Raw genomic sequence first — 17,581 nt, forward strand, 5'->3', positions numbered from 1 at the left:
TTTTTCTGGACACTTACCATATTTACCACCCAAGGATCCCAAATCGTCTAGAAGTATCATGTATCATGCAAACCTCACAACACCCAGTAGAGAGAAGGTAACTTTACAGAAGAGGATGCAGCTAGGATGTGGGACTTGCCCCAGATCAGAGAGGTTATCTGCGACATATTTAGATCTGAATCTGCATTCTCCTGGTGTACAAACCCACATCTTCATTGAAAGACTACACATTTCTCTGTACCACAGTACATTGCAGAGCAAATCTTATGTTCAGTTTTGATAAAAAAGTATACAAAGCAGGCAGGGAAAGCAAGGCAGAGCATAGTGAAAAACAGAGAAAATACATGAAAAAAATAAAATGTCAGCATAACTTACAGGAGCTGCATTGTTTTTCACTGTGACACTCGGAGTTGTGGCTCGTAGGGCCCCACTCACACCATGGTAGTACTTGAAGCAGATCTTTGTTTCAGCTAAAAAAAACAAGAAATGGATTATTTAAGATTAGAAGAATTGCCAGGGAGAAGCTGTGTGATCAGTTGTAGCTCACAGGCATAAGACTGGCAAGAGTTAAGATTTGGAATGGTTCATTCTGGCTGGCTGGCACGACAGGATATCTCCTGCCTCTGATCTTCCTCTTTGCCAGAGTGAAATTTAGAGTTTGGTTCCTGTGATTTAAAATAGTTCAAAGCAAAACCTCTTCTGAGCAGCAGTTATGACAGACAGACCTTAGAGCACCTGAGTAGACTCTTTTAGCTACATTAGGAAGAAAAAAATTAGGAACAGATAAACCCTCGCTGTTAGACACACTAAACACTAATGTGCTAAGAAATTGGGAAACTTTTTTAGGACAATGAGATTGCATAGTTGCTCGCTGACAGGTTTCACTGTGCCAATACGTTCTGGCCTTGGTCAGGGCAAGGACACAGATCTCCACAGATTAACTGCTCTGTCAGTTACAACATTAAAGCATTTTTCAGAAACAGCAGGGGATCACCAGACCCTGACTCAGTGTATTTCCACCGACTTCCAGAGATTTAGATTAGGTGAGGAACACAGGAAAGATCATGATTTTGGGCACTGACATTCAAATAAATAATATTAAGTGAGGGAAACTCATTCCAATAACTGTATCAAGGCATATAAGTGAAAATAGCTTCTTGCTAATCAGCCCCTCACAACCCCCTTTCTTGTGTGCTACAAGAACGAAAGACAGTTTCATCCAGCTTTTCTGTTGGACTGTAACTACAAACAGATGTGAATTGCTAGTATTTGCCATGATCCTGCTCCCCTTCTTGCCTAAAACCGGTGACCTCCTGGTGCACATCATGGCCTGCCTGCTGGCAGCAATTATCCACTGTTATATATGTAACAGGTATGTTCCTCGGATCTGAAAAACACCTGCTTAAATAAAAGCAGCATTCACATTTTCTAGTTTTAACCAGAAAATGCCATGGAAATTTTCATCTATTCCATAAAATACTTGAAGGTGCTCTTCCTAATCAAGTTTTTCCTTAACACCTGCTTTGCAGCTGCTGCTGAAGCCCAAGGAAAACACCAGCCTTTGCCTGCAGAGCCACAACAACATTCACTGCAACTACAGTCCCTATGTAGGAAAATAATAAAGAAATGCCAGCTATGTATTTTAATATAAAAATTGTATTGCAGTTTTAACACCAGTAACAATATAAGCTAAATCACTGCAGCTGTGACAAAAGATTATGCAATATTAAACGCTGAGACTTTGGCCACAGATTATGGTGCTGTGATCTGCTGTTTGCTAGATCCAAGAAACAGCCACACAGCGCTCCAAGTGGAAGCAAAACTTGGAGATGTAAAAAGTGGTGGAAGCTCTCAAAAATGCAGGCCTGAGTCACTTACCCTGATGCCTACACATACACAGGGATACAAGACGAAAAAGAAATCCTGATTTTTTTGAAAGACAAAATAATTTTAGAAGTGCAAAGCCTTCCTGACTTTCATATGTGACTTGAGAGATGAAAAGCAAAGAGTTTAAGTTCCCCAGTAGCTGGAGCACCACTTGCTTTCAGGTGGGTTCTTAGTGCTGCTCCCTGAGGAGCCCTGCAGGAATGCACAGCCAGTTGGTGTCAAGCACAGTGCCAGAGTAGTTCATCTGCTGACGTATTTTTCATCCCCACAGCTTGTTCCTCAGACGACCAGGTGCACATTTCTGCTCACACGGTGAAAATACATACATCTCCCACTATATGCACAGACGTGTACATGTGTTTCATTTACCTCACAGCATTCCATAAGAACTGGAGCAGGCTGCAGAGTCCTTCAGCACCTCCATGAGGGGCTGTGGGGCCCATCCTGGGGTTTAATTCACAACTAGGCCCCAAACAAACTTCTGCAAATTCAAGAGACTTGCTTGAGGTGTCAGTGCAGCTGAGCAAGCAACCCTGTTGTTGCACCTGGGAGCAGCAGTTGTTTCCTTTTAGCAGCAAAAAAAGCTAGATGAGCCCGTGGGACTGAAAAACTGCAAGTCCAGATTGAATTTTCACATTGTAATTTTCTCTACAGGACTTTTAACAGCTCAGCAGCTAACTCATTTACTTGCTGAGAGGACAGCAAAAGTTGAGGGTATCACAATAGCTAAAACATGCAGTTCTCACCAATTATTCAAATCTTAATTTTCCTCTCCCTTGGAGATTTTTAGCTACAGTTTGCATGGAACATTGAGAGCTAAAAGAAAAAGACACTTTCTTTTTTTTTTTTTTTTATTAACTTGTGTAGCTAATAAAATATAACTTCAGGTACTAGCCTGCATGACAATGTTCAGACCCCACAGCAAGAAATTTTGTCTTAGGTTGACAAGTAGGAAATCAGTTACCACGTACACTGGGAAACTACGGTTTAAAAGAATCCATTTAATTAAACTAAAAGATTAGACAGAAAGAACACAAGGAGAAAATAATATATCCATATGTAGTTAATCTGGATATTAGTACTACTTTCAAGGACAAAGAATTACTAAGATGACTAAATACATATTTGGAAAGAACCCTGTGGGTATTGAAGGTTCCTCTCAGTTTCACACAACTACTATTTGTAATTAAATTTGCAACCAGACTGCCTTCATACAGGTGCCAACTGGCAAGAAAGCAACTCAGAATGAGGCAAGTGTCACACCGAATCCAAAACAGTGGTAGAGGTGGAGCCATTCATCAGGTAGTAGTTGAGGTGGTGATTAATGAACATCAAAGGTTTCATTCAGAAAACAGATCTGAGAGCAAAAAGTCTTCTGGAAGCCTTTGCAGGTTGAGAAGTTGCACTAGAGGCATCAGAAGAAGAACATTTTCTGGGTTCCTCCCTCTCCTTTTTGCTCATATAATTTTCAGACTGAAAATATTAGGAAAATGTCCGTTTTCAATGGAGAAATAAAACTTTAACAAATAAAAATCTTGCAAATTTATATACAGTTTCTTTATGTGCAAAAAAGACATAGTTGGGCATTTTTTGGCCAGGAGCCATTCTTTCCAAATAACATTGTCGGTGCAATGTTTTTCACTGCCACAGAGTCCTAACATTTTAATCCATCTGAAGATTCTCTTGCATTCTGAGACATTTTCAAAACAGATGCAGACATTTGCTGGCTTGGTACCACTGCCTCTGCAGATGAACAGAAAACACTGGAAGTATAAGTGAGGCAGTGATATAAATTAACTTGAATATTATCCAGCTGGCATTTGTAAATAATATGTCTTTACAAAGACGTTTGCATTGTAGTCTTGTAGATTAGCTTGTTCTGGAATAAAGGAGACCATTTAACTCTGTTCTGATGCCCTTGCTACATGGCACAGTGCACAGGTCAGGAGCAGGTGTTGTCCATTTAATCCCCAGTTATAAAGAAATGTGTGCCATTGTTATTTTCATCTCTAGTTATGAGTAGCAGCTCACTGGATCCCATAATGAAGTTATGATGTTAAGGTCAGGAAGTAATGAGGTTAAATTCTTCTTTCAATTAGCAAAAGTGGCAGTGAGACTGGTAAATCTTCCAAGAGATGAGATGTCTAAAGATGCTCAGAAATACTCATGCCCATTGACAACTACCACTCTACTCAGCAATTTTCATGCATCAAGAGCAGAACAGCATTGTAATCCCTTTACACCAGGCTTGGTATCTCAACTTGTGCTGCTTTTGGCTGGAGTAGAGTTAATTTTCTTCACAGTGGCTACTATGGAGCTGTGTTTTCAATTTGTGCTGAACACAGTGATGACAATACAGAGATGTTATTGTTATTCCTGAGCAGTGCTTACACAGAGCCAAGGCCTTTTCTGCTTTTCATACTGCCACACTGGTGAGAAGATTGGCGGCGCATAGAAAACTGGGACGAAACACATCTGCCACAAGTGAATCCAACTAACCAAAGGGATATTCCACACCATATGACATCATGCTCAGTATATAAAGTCGGGGTGAGAAGGACAAAAGGGTGGGACATTTGGAGTGATGACATTTGTCTTCCCAAGCAGCCATTGCATGTGATGGGGTCATGCTCTCCTGGAAATGGTTGAACACCTGCCTGCTCATGGGAAGTGGTGAACGATTTATTGTTTTGCTTTGCTTGTGTGCATAGCTTTTGCTTTCCCTATTAAACTGTCTTTACCTCAACCCATGAATTTTCCAGCTTTTACCCTGCTGATTCTTTCCCCACTCCAACTGGTGGGGGAGTGAGCGAGCAGCTGCATGGGAATTGGTTGCTGGCTGGGGTTAAACTATGACACCATTTTACCATGGCTGTGTTACAGCCTTCTGCCGTATCTGTATAAATAAAAGTCCCCAGCTGTATGCTCAGATCCACCACCAAAACTGTCACAGGTGCAGAAAATACAGCTGCCCCAAAGGAAGGGCCCCAAGGCAGTGCAAGTCAGGATAATCAGAATCAAGCAACGTGGTGTGTGTGTGGGGTGATTCTGTTTCACTCCTTGTACCATGGCCCGCAAGCACCTCTGTGGGCCACATAGGAGGGAGGCTCATGGAAAGGAGCCAGGATGTAGTTCATCCCTGCACACCACAGAGACCACTCCTCATTCAGAGGAAAGCACTGAGAAGTTTAACTTTTACCAGAGAAACTCTGCCATGAAGTTTCATCCCTCTCATAAGAAAAAAAAATAATTTCACAAAAATTATTTCTCTATCAGAGCCCTGAGTTATCTCAGTTACGAAATCAGTTTTGCAATTAACTGGAAAATTAATTTACCGACCGAACATTATTCTTCTTGGCAATAGTTTATGCTGCCTCTGCAATCACCCTCTGAAAATACCCTACTAAATAGAAGTGAGAGGAGATAAAATCTAGCAAGGTCCGATGATGAATTGCATCTGGAGGTGTCAAAAGTTTAAAGTGTCCAAGAGATGTCCTAGTACTCATCATCCAGCCACTCTCCTGTCAGTGTTACTACTCCTGCTGGTTTATTTGATAACCTTTCCCTCTAAAATAATTCCATTCCTACTCATCCTCCTCATTCCTTCAGAGTTGTCAAAACTGCCCTAAATGTCTTCCCAAAAGTTCACTTGCTCTTGTAATCTTATGTTCCTTGCTTTCTAAGGCCAATCTGATGTCAGAGGCTTAGCTGAGATCCATAAAGGTGGATTTATTCTTTTAAATATAAAAAACCCACTCTGCCAGGATTACAGTTTCCCTTGTTAAGCGAAAAAAAAAATCTCCCAGAACATACTAGTGAGTATTTCAAGGAAAACTAAGTTATATTCTTTGGGCGAGGCAGGAAGCATCACTGGTGTTTGACAGGAGCGCGTGATACACCTGGGGCACTTCCACAAGCTTGTTGTGATTTACTCCCATGATACTTTTTGTTTCAATTAAATAGCTGAGGTGACTAGGCATTAGCTAAGCATTTCTCAGTGCTGAAAAGAACCTCTCAGGGAAGTAAGGTCAGTGTTAAAAACTGAGTCATTTGTGATCAATCTATTACTAAAAGAGCTGTTGTTGCTCTTTTGGGCAAACATTGTGCATAAAAAATGAGAGGTGTCAAAACCAGTAATGAAAAGGTAGCTGTCTCTGGTAAGTAGGTGGGAACCAAGTGAACCAAATCAGACAGCAAAGCAATTAAGTTACGAGTCATAAAGCTTTCCCTAGAGAGGAGCCAGAAGTGGAATAAACAAAGATATGATGCTGTGCTACAATCAAATCGCTGTAGGACTGTCTTGAACTAAAGCAGCCACGGTGATCTCTGGAAGAGGAGATACAACGTGTCAAAGTGAAGACAATGAGTCAATGAACAGGAGAACTGTTTGAATACAATGCAGAAACTGGGAGAGGCATATGGAAAAAAAAAACAGGACAAGGAATAACAATGGAAAGCTAAACCAGAGGGAGATTAAAGTCAGTTTATATGAGGTGTTACAGTACTGGAACTGAGTAAGCAATGTCCTGGAGGGGAGGAGAGGACTGAAATTATAACAGAATCACTGCACAGAGAGAGTGAGACAGGGGAGAGGGCAGAGAGGCTAAGAATGTCTGAACAAGACTAAATGAGAAGAAAGCAGGGAAAAGGAAATAAGACAAGGAAAGGCAGACAGGGAAAGAGTACGAAAGTAAACCTGAAAAAGAAAGAAAAAAAATGCCCTCTCAGTAAGACATGGGGTTTCACAGGTAGCTGCTGATACAGCTCATACATTATGCTCCATGCTTCCTAGAGGTCTCACTGAGGGGGCACATTTTTTCTTTCTTCTTCAGGTTTGACTTTGTTACTCTTTCCCTCACAGTATTTGTTTAGCATCACAACCACCTACAGTTTTCCATAAGCGCCTCAGTTTTTAGACAACTAACAGTTTAAAAACCAAACAAGGCCTAAACAGATGTGCTTCTTTAATCCCTGTTGCAGAATTTCTTCCAATTTTCTGATGACTTTTTCCTTGCCCTGTTCTAAAACGTGCACAAACACATAACAGACTTCTTTGGAGAAATTGTGAGATTTGATATTTTAAAGTCTCGCCTTTCAGATAGTTATAATACTTCCTGACAAGAAACAAAAAAGTACCCAGAGCAAGATTTAAGGCTGACCAGTACATACCAATAATTTCAGGCACAAACATTTGCATGGAAACTGCAATAGCTCAAAAATAAGTAGTAGAATACTCAGAAAATTTCTAATCAAGATTCAACTTAAGCAAAAATATGCAAACTTGCCAAGATACAGAAATGCACAGCTAGAACCTTAATTCAAATAACCTTAACTCTGCACCAATAACACATTTTGGTATTTGTAGCTGTAACTGATGTGTGAACAACAGATCAGATGATCCTAGTATTTTTTTTAATCTTGAGAAGATGTTGCTTTCCAAGGGTTGCACACTGAGGGCTGGAGTTACCTCCTTTATAACAGGAGAGATGATTATTATCATTTATTGTATCATTGATTTTTTTGTTCTGTTGTTATTTGTGATCTGCGGATACTCTCCACTATTGACTTTCACTTTTACTTCCTTTGTTTGGTAATTTGATTCAGCAGCTATCTGCCTCCAACCACAACAAGAGTAGTACAGTAAATTAGTACGCTAATAAATAATGTGTAGTAACAAATCTTCATATTCAGTGGTCCAGTCTCTGCTCTGTCCCAATTTCATTTGTTTGAGCCCTCAGTGTTGCAGGCTCCATACTCCATTGATTTTTGATTCTAGCTTTGTATAATCCACATCTATTACTCTGCTGTTCATACGAAGTGACAACCATCTGCTCACCCATGACTGCACCATGATATTTTTCAGGTGTAGGCTCCTGACCATAAGGCAGGCAAAATCACACCATTTTTTGCCTTATGAAAATAGAGGTATCTAGGAGTTTCTACTGCAGGACAGGTACAACAAAGTCGCTCTGTAAACTGCTATTCAGGAACAACATACGGATCTAATTTCAATAGGCTGTTGTGTATGTGCTACCCTCATAAAAACTGTCCTATTGGCAAGACTCATTACTAAAGAATTGGTAGCAGCTGGAATGGATGTGTGCTTATACATTCAGGCACTTTTATATATTCCTCTTTACAGGCAGTACATCTAGCATTGTTGATCACTAAGTTTGATGAAATTTTTCATTATAAACCTTGCTTTCGGATGCTTATACATTTTCAAAGATACTTATATTTGGAATAACATTTTGCATGTTGAATGTCTGCATCATATCTACAGAGATGCACAGCAAGAAAATTTTATCCAGAAATTTGTAGGTGAGGTTAAGGGAAAACCATTGGGTTTTTATACATGAAAGATTTCTGAAGACCTTTCCTTTTACCCCCCAACTCAATATACTATACTAAGCATATATCTCCAGGTGTTCCTGTAGAAGTACATTAAAATTCATCTAACTTATAAGCCTCTCCAAAAAATTCAGTTTGATATGCTCATTTGTGAGATCTTTGGTTTTACCATCTAAATGCCCAGGAAATCCTAGATATGCTGAGCACGTCCTAGACTGGCAATAGGATAGGCTTTTTCTGCAATACAGATCCAAGCTCTTCCTGGCTGTCCCATGTCTGGAAGCAGGAGGACTGTATCCCTGGGCATCTCCCCACTGTGCCAAGTGGCATGGAAGATGAGAATATGAATCCACTGCCAATTTGCCCCCATTGAAGGAAGAGATGGAGGCAGCAGGGGGGATTAGGAGCATTGGGTGGGGAAAGAGTAGTCAGAACAAAATCAGGTAAGACGGTGAAGAAAAAACCCCTGTGATTTGTGGTGGTCGTAAGCTTGAGTAGAGAAGGATTTGGGAAGGGCAGGTAGCAGAGCACTGTTTCAGTCTTGCTACAACAAATGAACACTGCCACCTGCCTTCACAGTACGAACACTATGCATGTATGGGGACTCTTGTGTTCAGGTTCCCAATTAGGCAACCACAGGGAGATGGCAATGGGATTTAAGGTAGTCTGGCTGCTAAAATTTTCACCAGACAGACAGGGGTTGGAACACATTAAAATCTGAGCCATCCAGTGGCCTTTGTGATAGTACAGTTTATCAGGGACACGGAACTGTACCATCAAAGTGCCCAGCAAGTCTGGCATTTAGATTGACAAGTAGGGTCAAGGCAGGTGGAATGAGGCAGAGTAGATCAAGTCAAAGCTTCCACAGGTACTCATCACAGGAAGGGTCAGTGGAAGGATGTCAGTATCCAGACAGCAAAGACACTAAATGTCTTTAATAAAAAGGTGTTCTAGCCCTTTTGTAGCTAGGAACAGAACCTGCAGTTTGTGCTGGCATATGTCCTCCAACTATTACCCCACTTCTTAAATTTTATTGTATAACATGAGTAATGGACTTGATATTTGGGTTGCTCAGACAGCTCACATCCTGGACAATAATAACTTCCTCCTAAAATTATCTTCAGATGAGGGGTAGGTGGGAGTCTGGGGATAGGGAAGGACAAGGACTCAACCTTACCATTGCTGGCACTGAGTCATCTCTCCTCCCATTTTAACCAACAGAACTATTTCTTCCATATTCATAAAGACAGCGGGATTCAGCCCAGGCAAGAATTTTATCTGTTCATTTACAGTCAACCCCAACTGTGATATCTATCTGCTCTGCCTTTATGGACTGCTGTAAAGAAATGACCGATAGGCACCAATCTGGATGAATAAATGTTGGGAATGGGTGGGATTGTAACAACTTACCTGTTTTTCATCACGACAAGGAAGAGCTGTTTGAGAGAGACATTTTAGTCATTGCAAACAGCAAATTATAAGGGCTGCACTAAGATTGAGACTTTAATGAAATTCCAGAGCCTACGGGTGGTCTAATGTTTTTATGTAAATCAGCTTAACGATGAGTTTTTCACCATGAGCATTAGTAAGCAAGCAATTTATTTGAGAAAAACTTGCAATCATTAAAGCATTTTTAACTGTGTGATAGTTGTGTTCATAATAACTGAAAAACATGCCTAAAGTTTGCTCTCTGATCCTTAACACTTGTGTGCGGTGCATGAAAATCAACATTGCAGGCAAAACCAAACACATGGTTCATCTATTTATGAGGGAGATGACCTAAAACTACTTCTGAAATGCAATGATTACAACAGACTAAGTTTTTAAATAACTCCTTTGTTTTAAAATGGCTCATCATCTTGGTTACAATGGACTCAACATTTCTTTATCAAAATTGAATAGTAGAGAAAAAATCCCTACGCCTCCACTGCACTGGAAAAGAGCCCTTTCTGCCTCACATGCAGAAAGCCATCTGTTTCACTGTATTAGTAGTCCCTTAGCTACAGTAGAGTCACTGGCATATTCAGGAAAATAATTTCAACTGGAGATATAGTGTCTAACCTTATTCTCAATTACACCGATATATATTAAACCACTACATAGACAGACAAAAAATAAATATACAGAAACACTGACACCCCTGAGCTTTATTCTGAGTATCAGCACAGGCATTGTGAAGGCAACTCAGAGATGACAGAGAAAGGTATAAACTCAAAACTATACAATAACGCCTGTCCCCTATTGGCCTTTTTAGCCACCAACGTGCTTGCAACAAACGTGGGTAGAGCCCTTCCCAAATCTTCGTTCGCCAAGCCCAGCCATGACAATAATGCACAGATCCTCAGAAGAAAAGGGACAGGCAGAGCTGGGGATCCCTGTCCTCTCTTCACTGTGCTATATAGCCACTGGGTTGTCCCAGATGAATCAAGCTTTTATCAATTGTCCCTATCACAACATATCCTTTAGGCTTCCAGGTATTATGTCTGCCTCAAGTTAACTGTCTCTTAGAGCAGATGTCTTTGAACTATCAGCTCTTTGCTTTTATCAGGGCAATAGTAGTTTAAAGTCTTAATTAAATACATATGACTGGATTATGCCTTCAGGCACAGCTTTGAGCAAGAGATAACACATGAACTTCAGAAGCCAAGTGCCTCAAACACAGCCCTCTCCATCACATGTTTTTATTCTCCTTGATCTCAAAACATGGGTGGACCTTTGGATTTATAGAAGCAGAAAAATCAGCTTTATGATCAATATTTAGTATTTAGGAAGGCATAAGCCATAACTTTACCTGGTGCCTCCTTTGTGAAGGGAGAGGAAAGCATGAAAAGGGACACCTTTCAACTCCAAACCTGGCCAATTAGGGAGGAAATCAGGGAAGATTCATGTTTCCATTTACATTAGTAGCAGTTTAATTAAAGACACCTGCTTCAGCACTTGCTGAGCTGGCCTTTAATCACATGTCTGATAAGCACAACCAAATTTCACATTAGAAACAGAACATTCCCTTGAGTCAGTATTTCACTTTTTCCCCAAGAAAGTGATCTTTGAAAACATTAGTGCGGAAACAAACCATCGTGGTGCTCACTATTTCCCCAGCTCCTCGTACATGTTACATCCTTTCTCTTGTTAGTCTGCCAACTCTGCCAGTCAGAAGCCCTATCTATTCACATTTTCTAACATCTAACATCTTCTCAGTCACTATAAGAATGCTTTACAATTGCTTTAGAGGAAAATTCAGCTGCCAGACCATGCAATATTAAAACTCAGTGTTCATTCTGATTGGGAGCTATTTTAGTCAGTCAAGTATGTGCCACACAGTACACGAATGGAGTCTAGCAACTGAGTCCTTGAGCAACAAGATGTCAATGTTACACAGAAAAAATCCTTTGCACTTGTAAAAGAGAAGCCAAGAGCTTAGCACTATCATTCACAATACCATAAAAGGGCTGCTTTTCTATTTTAATACCCCTATCGTACTTCAGTATGCACACACTCTCTGTCTCTACTCATATTTAAATATATTTTTAGCCTAGTATTTCCATGACAACAAAGCAAAAAATGGTTAATTTAATAAGATGGTGGAGTGAACATTCAAAATGCTTGTAGAAGCAGCTTTCTAGTGCTCCAATGGTTTCAGTTACCCACTACACTAAGCACGTTATTGTTTGTTGCTGCTACTTCTAATCATCAAATTAAAAAATAATTTTGAGTGATTAAGAGAATTATGCATCATGCAAAATCATAAAACAAAGACTGTTCATTGCTGTCATAGTACAAACACCCTAATACAAGTAAAAGAAGTCAGCAAAATACTAATTTTGATTGAATAAGACCTCACAGAGAAGAACAAGATGTGGTCATACTCTCTTAGACAAGGGGTAGTAGTTTATATGTACCGAGAATGATGTGATGGCAAGTATGACAATTCACATTCTTTGCTTTCTGGACTCTACCTCAGAGTAGAGCTATTTGCAGACAAGTTTGGAAGAGAATAATTTTCAAAATCTGGGAAGACCAAAATGAAGGCCAGTATCTGAGGCTGTGGCATTAAAGGCAAGGAAAATATACAAGGGAGCGACCCAAGGAAAGGCATGCACCTCTTCCTTCATCTGAGGATTATTTGGTCTAATTTGCATGTCACCTAACAGGTCTACACAGTATGAGGAGGAAACGAGGACAGTTGCACCTGTGTTTTGGCTCTGTAACTCTACTGAAGGCAAAAGACAGTCACAGCACAGTAACAGTGCAGTGGAGCTTGAGATCTTTGGCACACCAGTTCCTGGCTTCACATTATCATCTTGAAAACATTTTATTCTTTACCACATTATTTTTTCCCTTCTTTATAGAAAGGAAATGATCAGCAGAGAACAATATGTAATTCTAGCATTAAATACCTGTTACATTATTAAATACAAGGGTGAGATGAACAGTCTTGCACTGTAATTACCCAACAATCAAAATTCCTCAAAGTTCAGTTGTTCTAAAAAACAGTGTTCTTTGAGGTTTTTTCTTAGTACACCAAAGACTTACCTGGGTAGGTCTTGTAAGCATTAATTAAACAGAAGAAAAGAGACTTGTGTGTCTTCACAACACAGAGCAGTTCTCCTGTTTACACAGCTGAAACATCTATAATTAATTGAGTTCACCCACTCAGAACCATGAGCCTTGAATAAAAGCTGCATGCCACCTATGCTGCTGAGCTGGGTTTTTTCCTCCCCTCTCCTTTTAGCCTTACAAATGCTTTGCTTTACAAGGCCTATCTTCCTTCTGTTTGGTGAGAGATCACAGGCAGGGAAAGTGTGCTCACGTCCTTTGGTTCTCCCAGAGCCTTGTGAACCGTGACCCTGGTTGGCAAAAACCGGTCAGTTCGACACCTTTGCTAGCAAAGTATACAGACTATGCCCAAAAGCAAGCTATGTGTAAGGCATATGCTTGGTCCTTTTCAGGAAAGCAGTTCACAGGCAGTTCTGTCCACAGAGATGATGTCAAGTTGTGTCCAGGCTCTAGACAGCTCAGGATCTGAATCAACTGAGAAAGGTTCACACTAGAATGAAAATTAAGGCTGGAGCTTGTCAGAGGTAGGTCTGAACCCTGTCTGATGCTTTTTAAAGATCAGTGAGAGAAGAAAAAACCTTCTCATTAGAAAAATTAGTCTTAGCAGAAACAATATATTTGACTTCTGCTTTTAACTGTAGTTGCATCCACAACTGTATGTGTTGTCGGAACACAGCACTGAGCCTCTCTGTTTTCTTATAAAAAGAGGAGATAGACCCATCAAACACTGGCTCTTCTAAAGCTTACCCACAAAGTCATCTTCTATGAGAAGCACACTATGAGACTTTTGTGATTCACTGTACAACTTCAACAGTAGAAGCAGAAAGCAAGTAACTTGGTTGCATTTGATTAAGCCACTCTACAGTGAATGATTTGTTATATTTTGTCTTGAGATGGCTCACATGTGGCTGCTCATCCATTCAGAAAACTCCTTTTCACAAGGGCATTTTGATCAGGTACCACTGCTAAGGTGCCTATTGTTAATTTCCCTGGTAATTTATAAGACAAAGCACAAGTTATGAAGAAGGAAAAGATCAAAAGGCTGCAAGGAAAGAGGTATTATACTTGTTATTACTTCTCAATTTAAAGCTCCCTCTGCAATCTCCTATTTCAACAACTTTTTTTTTTTTCTTTTCTAAAATACCAACTTCTGTTCACTCTTTATTTGCAATCTAATAATTAGGGAAGAAAATTGCTGTAATCACAAAATGAAATGTGACTTTTTAAAACCCAACAATTCCAAAAGTATCTTGCTTAATATGAGTAAAAAGAAGGGGCTACAAATAGGTAATATTAAGTTGAAGGGCAAGATAAAATATCCTGACTGTAATTGAGACCAGTGAATCTAACGCTGAGTGCATTGGATGAGTGTATTTGTTTTCAAGTGCAATAAAATTATGGAACTGTGGGGAAAAAATTAATATGAAACAGCTGCTGCATTTGTGCAGGTTAAAAAAATTACTATCTTGTGACATTAGTGAAATAACAAGGAATGGAATTACCAAATTTAAACAAGCAAGGGGACAAAGAATCCTAGGCAGCCTAGACAAGATACTGCAGTGTGTAGAAAGTTTATTCTCTAGCAAAATACATCAAGAAGTACATTGGGAGATTGCAAAAAATGGTCTTCAAATTGCTGTTTGTTCCTATTGATTATAAAATTGTATACAGACACCATCACGTCCACCACCAGAAGGTGTCTGGCAGATGCACTCTGACTTTGCATTTCACTGCTGCTGAAGGTGAAGGGGTCCCAACAGTGCCAGCTGCAGATGTTCACTTCATCTGTGGGGGCTGACATTTGCAAGCCTTCATAGCTGCCATCCTGACACCAATAACTCCCAGCTTGCTCAAGCCCATCCAAGCTGAAATTCCTGGAGTCACACACACACGTGACAGACAGGAAACACTAAATGCAGCAACACTGAAAAAGGAAAATGATCTGTCTTTTCCTTGCAACCCTTAGGACAGATGTCAGCTTCCTGTGCCTGAGGTAGACCTGAAGATTTCAAGTGCCCTGTAGAACCTTGGTCACCACTTTGCCATCTCTGGCAGAAACAAGCTGAATGTTCACATGAAATGTTTTGACACCAGGAAACCTGGGCTCTATTCGAACCGCTGCCGCTGACTTAACTGTAGTAGTCTCACTCTTTCACAACTTAATTTCCTCCTCTGTAAGATGATAAAAATTATACTTCTGGCAACCCAGCCCAAGGAGAGAAGAATGTGAGTTATTGCTAGTCCTTCCATAAGCCAGTTTTCATAACAAGGTGGCTGTTCTTCAGTGACAGGAGAATAGTATTCTCTCCTGCAAAGCAAAGTTCATGACCGCATTCTGTAGGAGCCCTAACAAGTGTATGGGCACCCGAGAAAATAGCAGCTCAGTAACAGGTAAATTCCCAGCAGGTATATGGTGCAGGTGGACACTGCCTCTCTAGAGGTAAGGCACTACATGCACACTTTTCTACTGACCTGAAGGGATTGGATTGAGCGGGTCATCACAGGATTTAGCCCTACTTATTACTTAAGCTGCAATCAGTCAGGTCACTCTAAAATTGAAAGCTACATTCCCAATTTCTTCTAAAGTATTCGTTTGTTCAAATCTACCTTGTACTTGTTTTCCTTTAAATCACATACAGGTTTGTACTTTAAAACCTCCTGGGCTGTAACCCTGTCACTCCTTGTATTACAAATTCCACTGAGAGAGCCAGGCACTCAGACAATTCAGACTGTATCCGTCACCCTACTCAGTAATCACAAAGGATGAAGGAAGAAGTGGAAAGTGAGACTGAAAGTTACTGTTTTAACTGGCTAGCTGTAGGTGCTTATAGCCAATATACAGAGAGAAAAAAAGCTGCTAGGAAAGGAGAGCACTTTTGGGAGGCAAATGGTCACGTACAACTGATACAATGATAACAGTAACAAGTGCACTGCTACACGAGCTTGGTCTGCTCTATCTATTTTACTGCAGATGTATAAACCAAACAGCTCCTTTACATCTTCTGATGGGGTTTCACCAACATCAGGAGAACTGGAGCTGTAACTGTCTCTCGAAACCAATCTCATTTGTTGAGATGTTCAAAAATACATCTAGGCCACATCCCACCCACGATTCTGTAGCTTGTCTGTTTTAAAATACAAATCCCAATTCCAAGAAGGTCATAGAAAAGTATTTGCAGGTAACATGTTTTAGTTCACTCACCAGATCAAAACAGAATCTATAAAAAGCATACTGTAAATTCAAGTATCCTTCTTGCTATCACCAGCAAACACATCTTTTTTGGCAGTATTGAGAGCAGAAAAAGAAAGGGTATTAAACAAGAATGAGGTTTTGAGACTCCAGGACAGAAACAAGCTGTCTTCCTGGTTTCAGTTTTTCAATTTTAAGAGGAGAGATAATGATTCCAGGATGGTTTTGCAATAGATTGGTTTGTAGGTTTTTTTCCTCTGACACTTCTGGAAATTTCTAGTCTGAAAACCAAACACTTGAACTCTCACCTGCTGTGAACCCATATCACCTCTTACAAACTAATGGATCCATTCTAGTTCACCCATACAAAATACCCAGCCTCTTGTTTTTCAAATAGAGGTCCTTTACTAGCACACATATATTCCAAATCTGAAGTCTCAAATAGGCCAGCATCAAATGTGCATTTTTACCATGTCAATTTGGTTTGTTAAAAAAAGCATATATGCACCTACATTGTCCTCCTATATAGTGCTGTTATGAACATCCAACTGCTGAGTGCCACACAAAGAATCCAAAAGAGGTAAATGTATTTCCAGCATTGCTATTTTATAGTTTTGATGGGTCATTTTTCCACCTCTTTGCTGGCTTGGAGAATATGCCTACCATAAAGTGACTTTCCTGACCTAAGGGAGGGCTGGCAGATTACTTTGAGTCAGCTGCCAGCATGCAGAAATCTTTATGTCAGCCTTGACAAGCTGTGGTTTCTAAAATTAAAGTGTTTTGAAGGACTAAGTAAATTTTAGTCCACTGCATGACAAAACCTGCTTAAAATTTTGTGTTTGATTTATCCTTTTAAATATTTCCCCAACATCTAGACTGTATGCCTCTTCCACACAAGTCATCAAAAGCCTGGTTCATCTTGTTAAAGCCAACAGAAAAACTCCCACTCAGTGGGATCTCAGTAGACAGAGACCACACCTACCTCTTCTCATTTTCCTTCAAAAAGAAACAGTCTTCTCAGCTGTATTCTGTTCCTTGCACATCCACATGTCATTCAGTCCTGCTGCCCTTTTCCAAAATATTTATAAAGCTCCTACAATCTTTCTGTTTGAAAGTAGCCAGGTAAAGAAAACAAAGATCTGCTCAATGCACTACCAACTGGATTTATATTCCACAGCACATTATAGGCATAGGACAGCTAAATAATTTATGTCACAGAAGTATTACTTAGCATTTCACTGCATCTCGAGTGCAACAAATTTATAAAATTTAGAAAAAGAAATAGATCTGCTAAAGCAAAATCAGATTCTATTTTCCAAAATGAACAAAACATAGATAGGCTAGTATAGAGGTAGAAACTTTTATCTTTGTACGTATTACATATATTTAAAAGGCTTTCACTGAGTAATTTTCAACAGAAGGAACCACAATATGAGATTTTAAATCCATTGTAGAAGCTCAGCACACTTCACAGAGAAGCTGTAATTACAGAGGTGCTCGCTAGCAGTGTTCTTGTTAAGGATGTGTGAGGGGGTTCACTATTAACCCTGTTTTCATGGTTTCACAGATCAGTTTGAAGACACCCATTCACTGGCC

The 17,581-nt window shown here is 39.9% G+C and overlaps 1 protein-coding gene across 11 annotated transcripts in view; it reads right to left on the bottom strand.

Moving 5' to 3' along the window:
- Positions 1-17,581, bottom strand: part of HECW1 (HECT, C2 and WW domain containing E3 ubiquitin protein ligase 1) — a 256,737-nt gene that overhangs the window by 125,584 nt on the left and 113,572 nt on the right. For all 11 annotated transcript variants that reach the window (XR_003529753.1, XM_027655945.1, XM_027655942.1 and 8 more), the window contains one exon: positions 376-470. Coding sequence is in view for 10 of the 11 variants with exons in the window: in XM_027655945.1 (XP_027511746.1) it covers positions 376-470 (95 nt within the window). In the remaining variant the exon portion in view is untranslated. The remainder of the gene's footprint in view (positions 1-375; positions 471-17,581) is intronic.

This window comes from Corapipo altera, unplaced genomic scaffold (assembly GCF_003945725.1).
Source record: "Corapipo altera isolate COAL_440 unplaced genomic scaffold, ASM394572v1 59, whole genome shotgun sequence".
NCBI lineage: Eukaryota > Metazoa > Chordata > Aves > Passeriformes > Pipridae > Corapipo > Corapipo altera.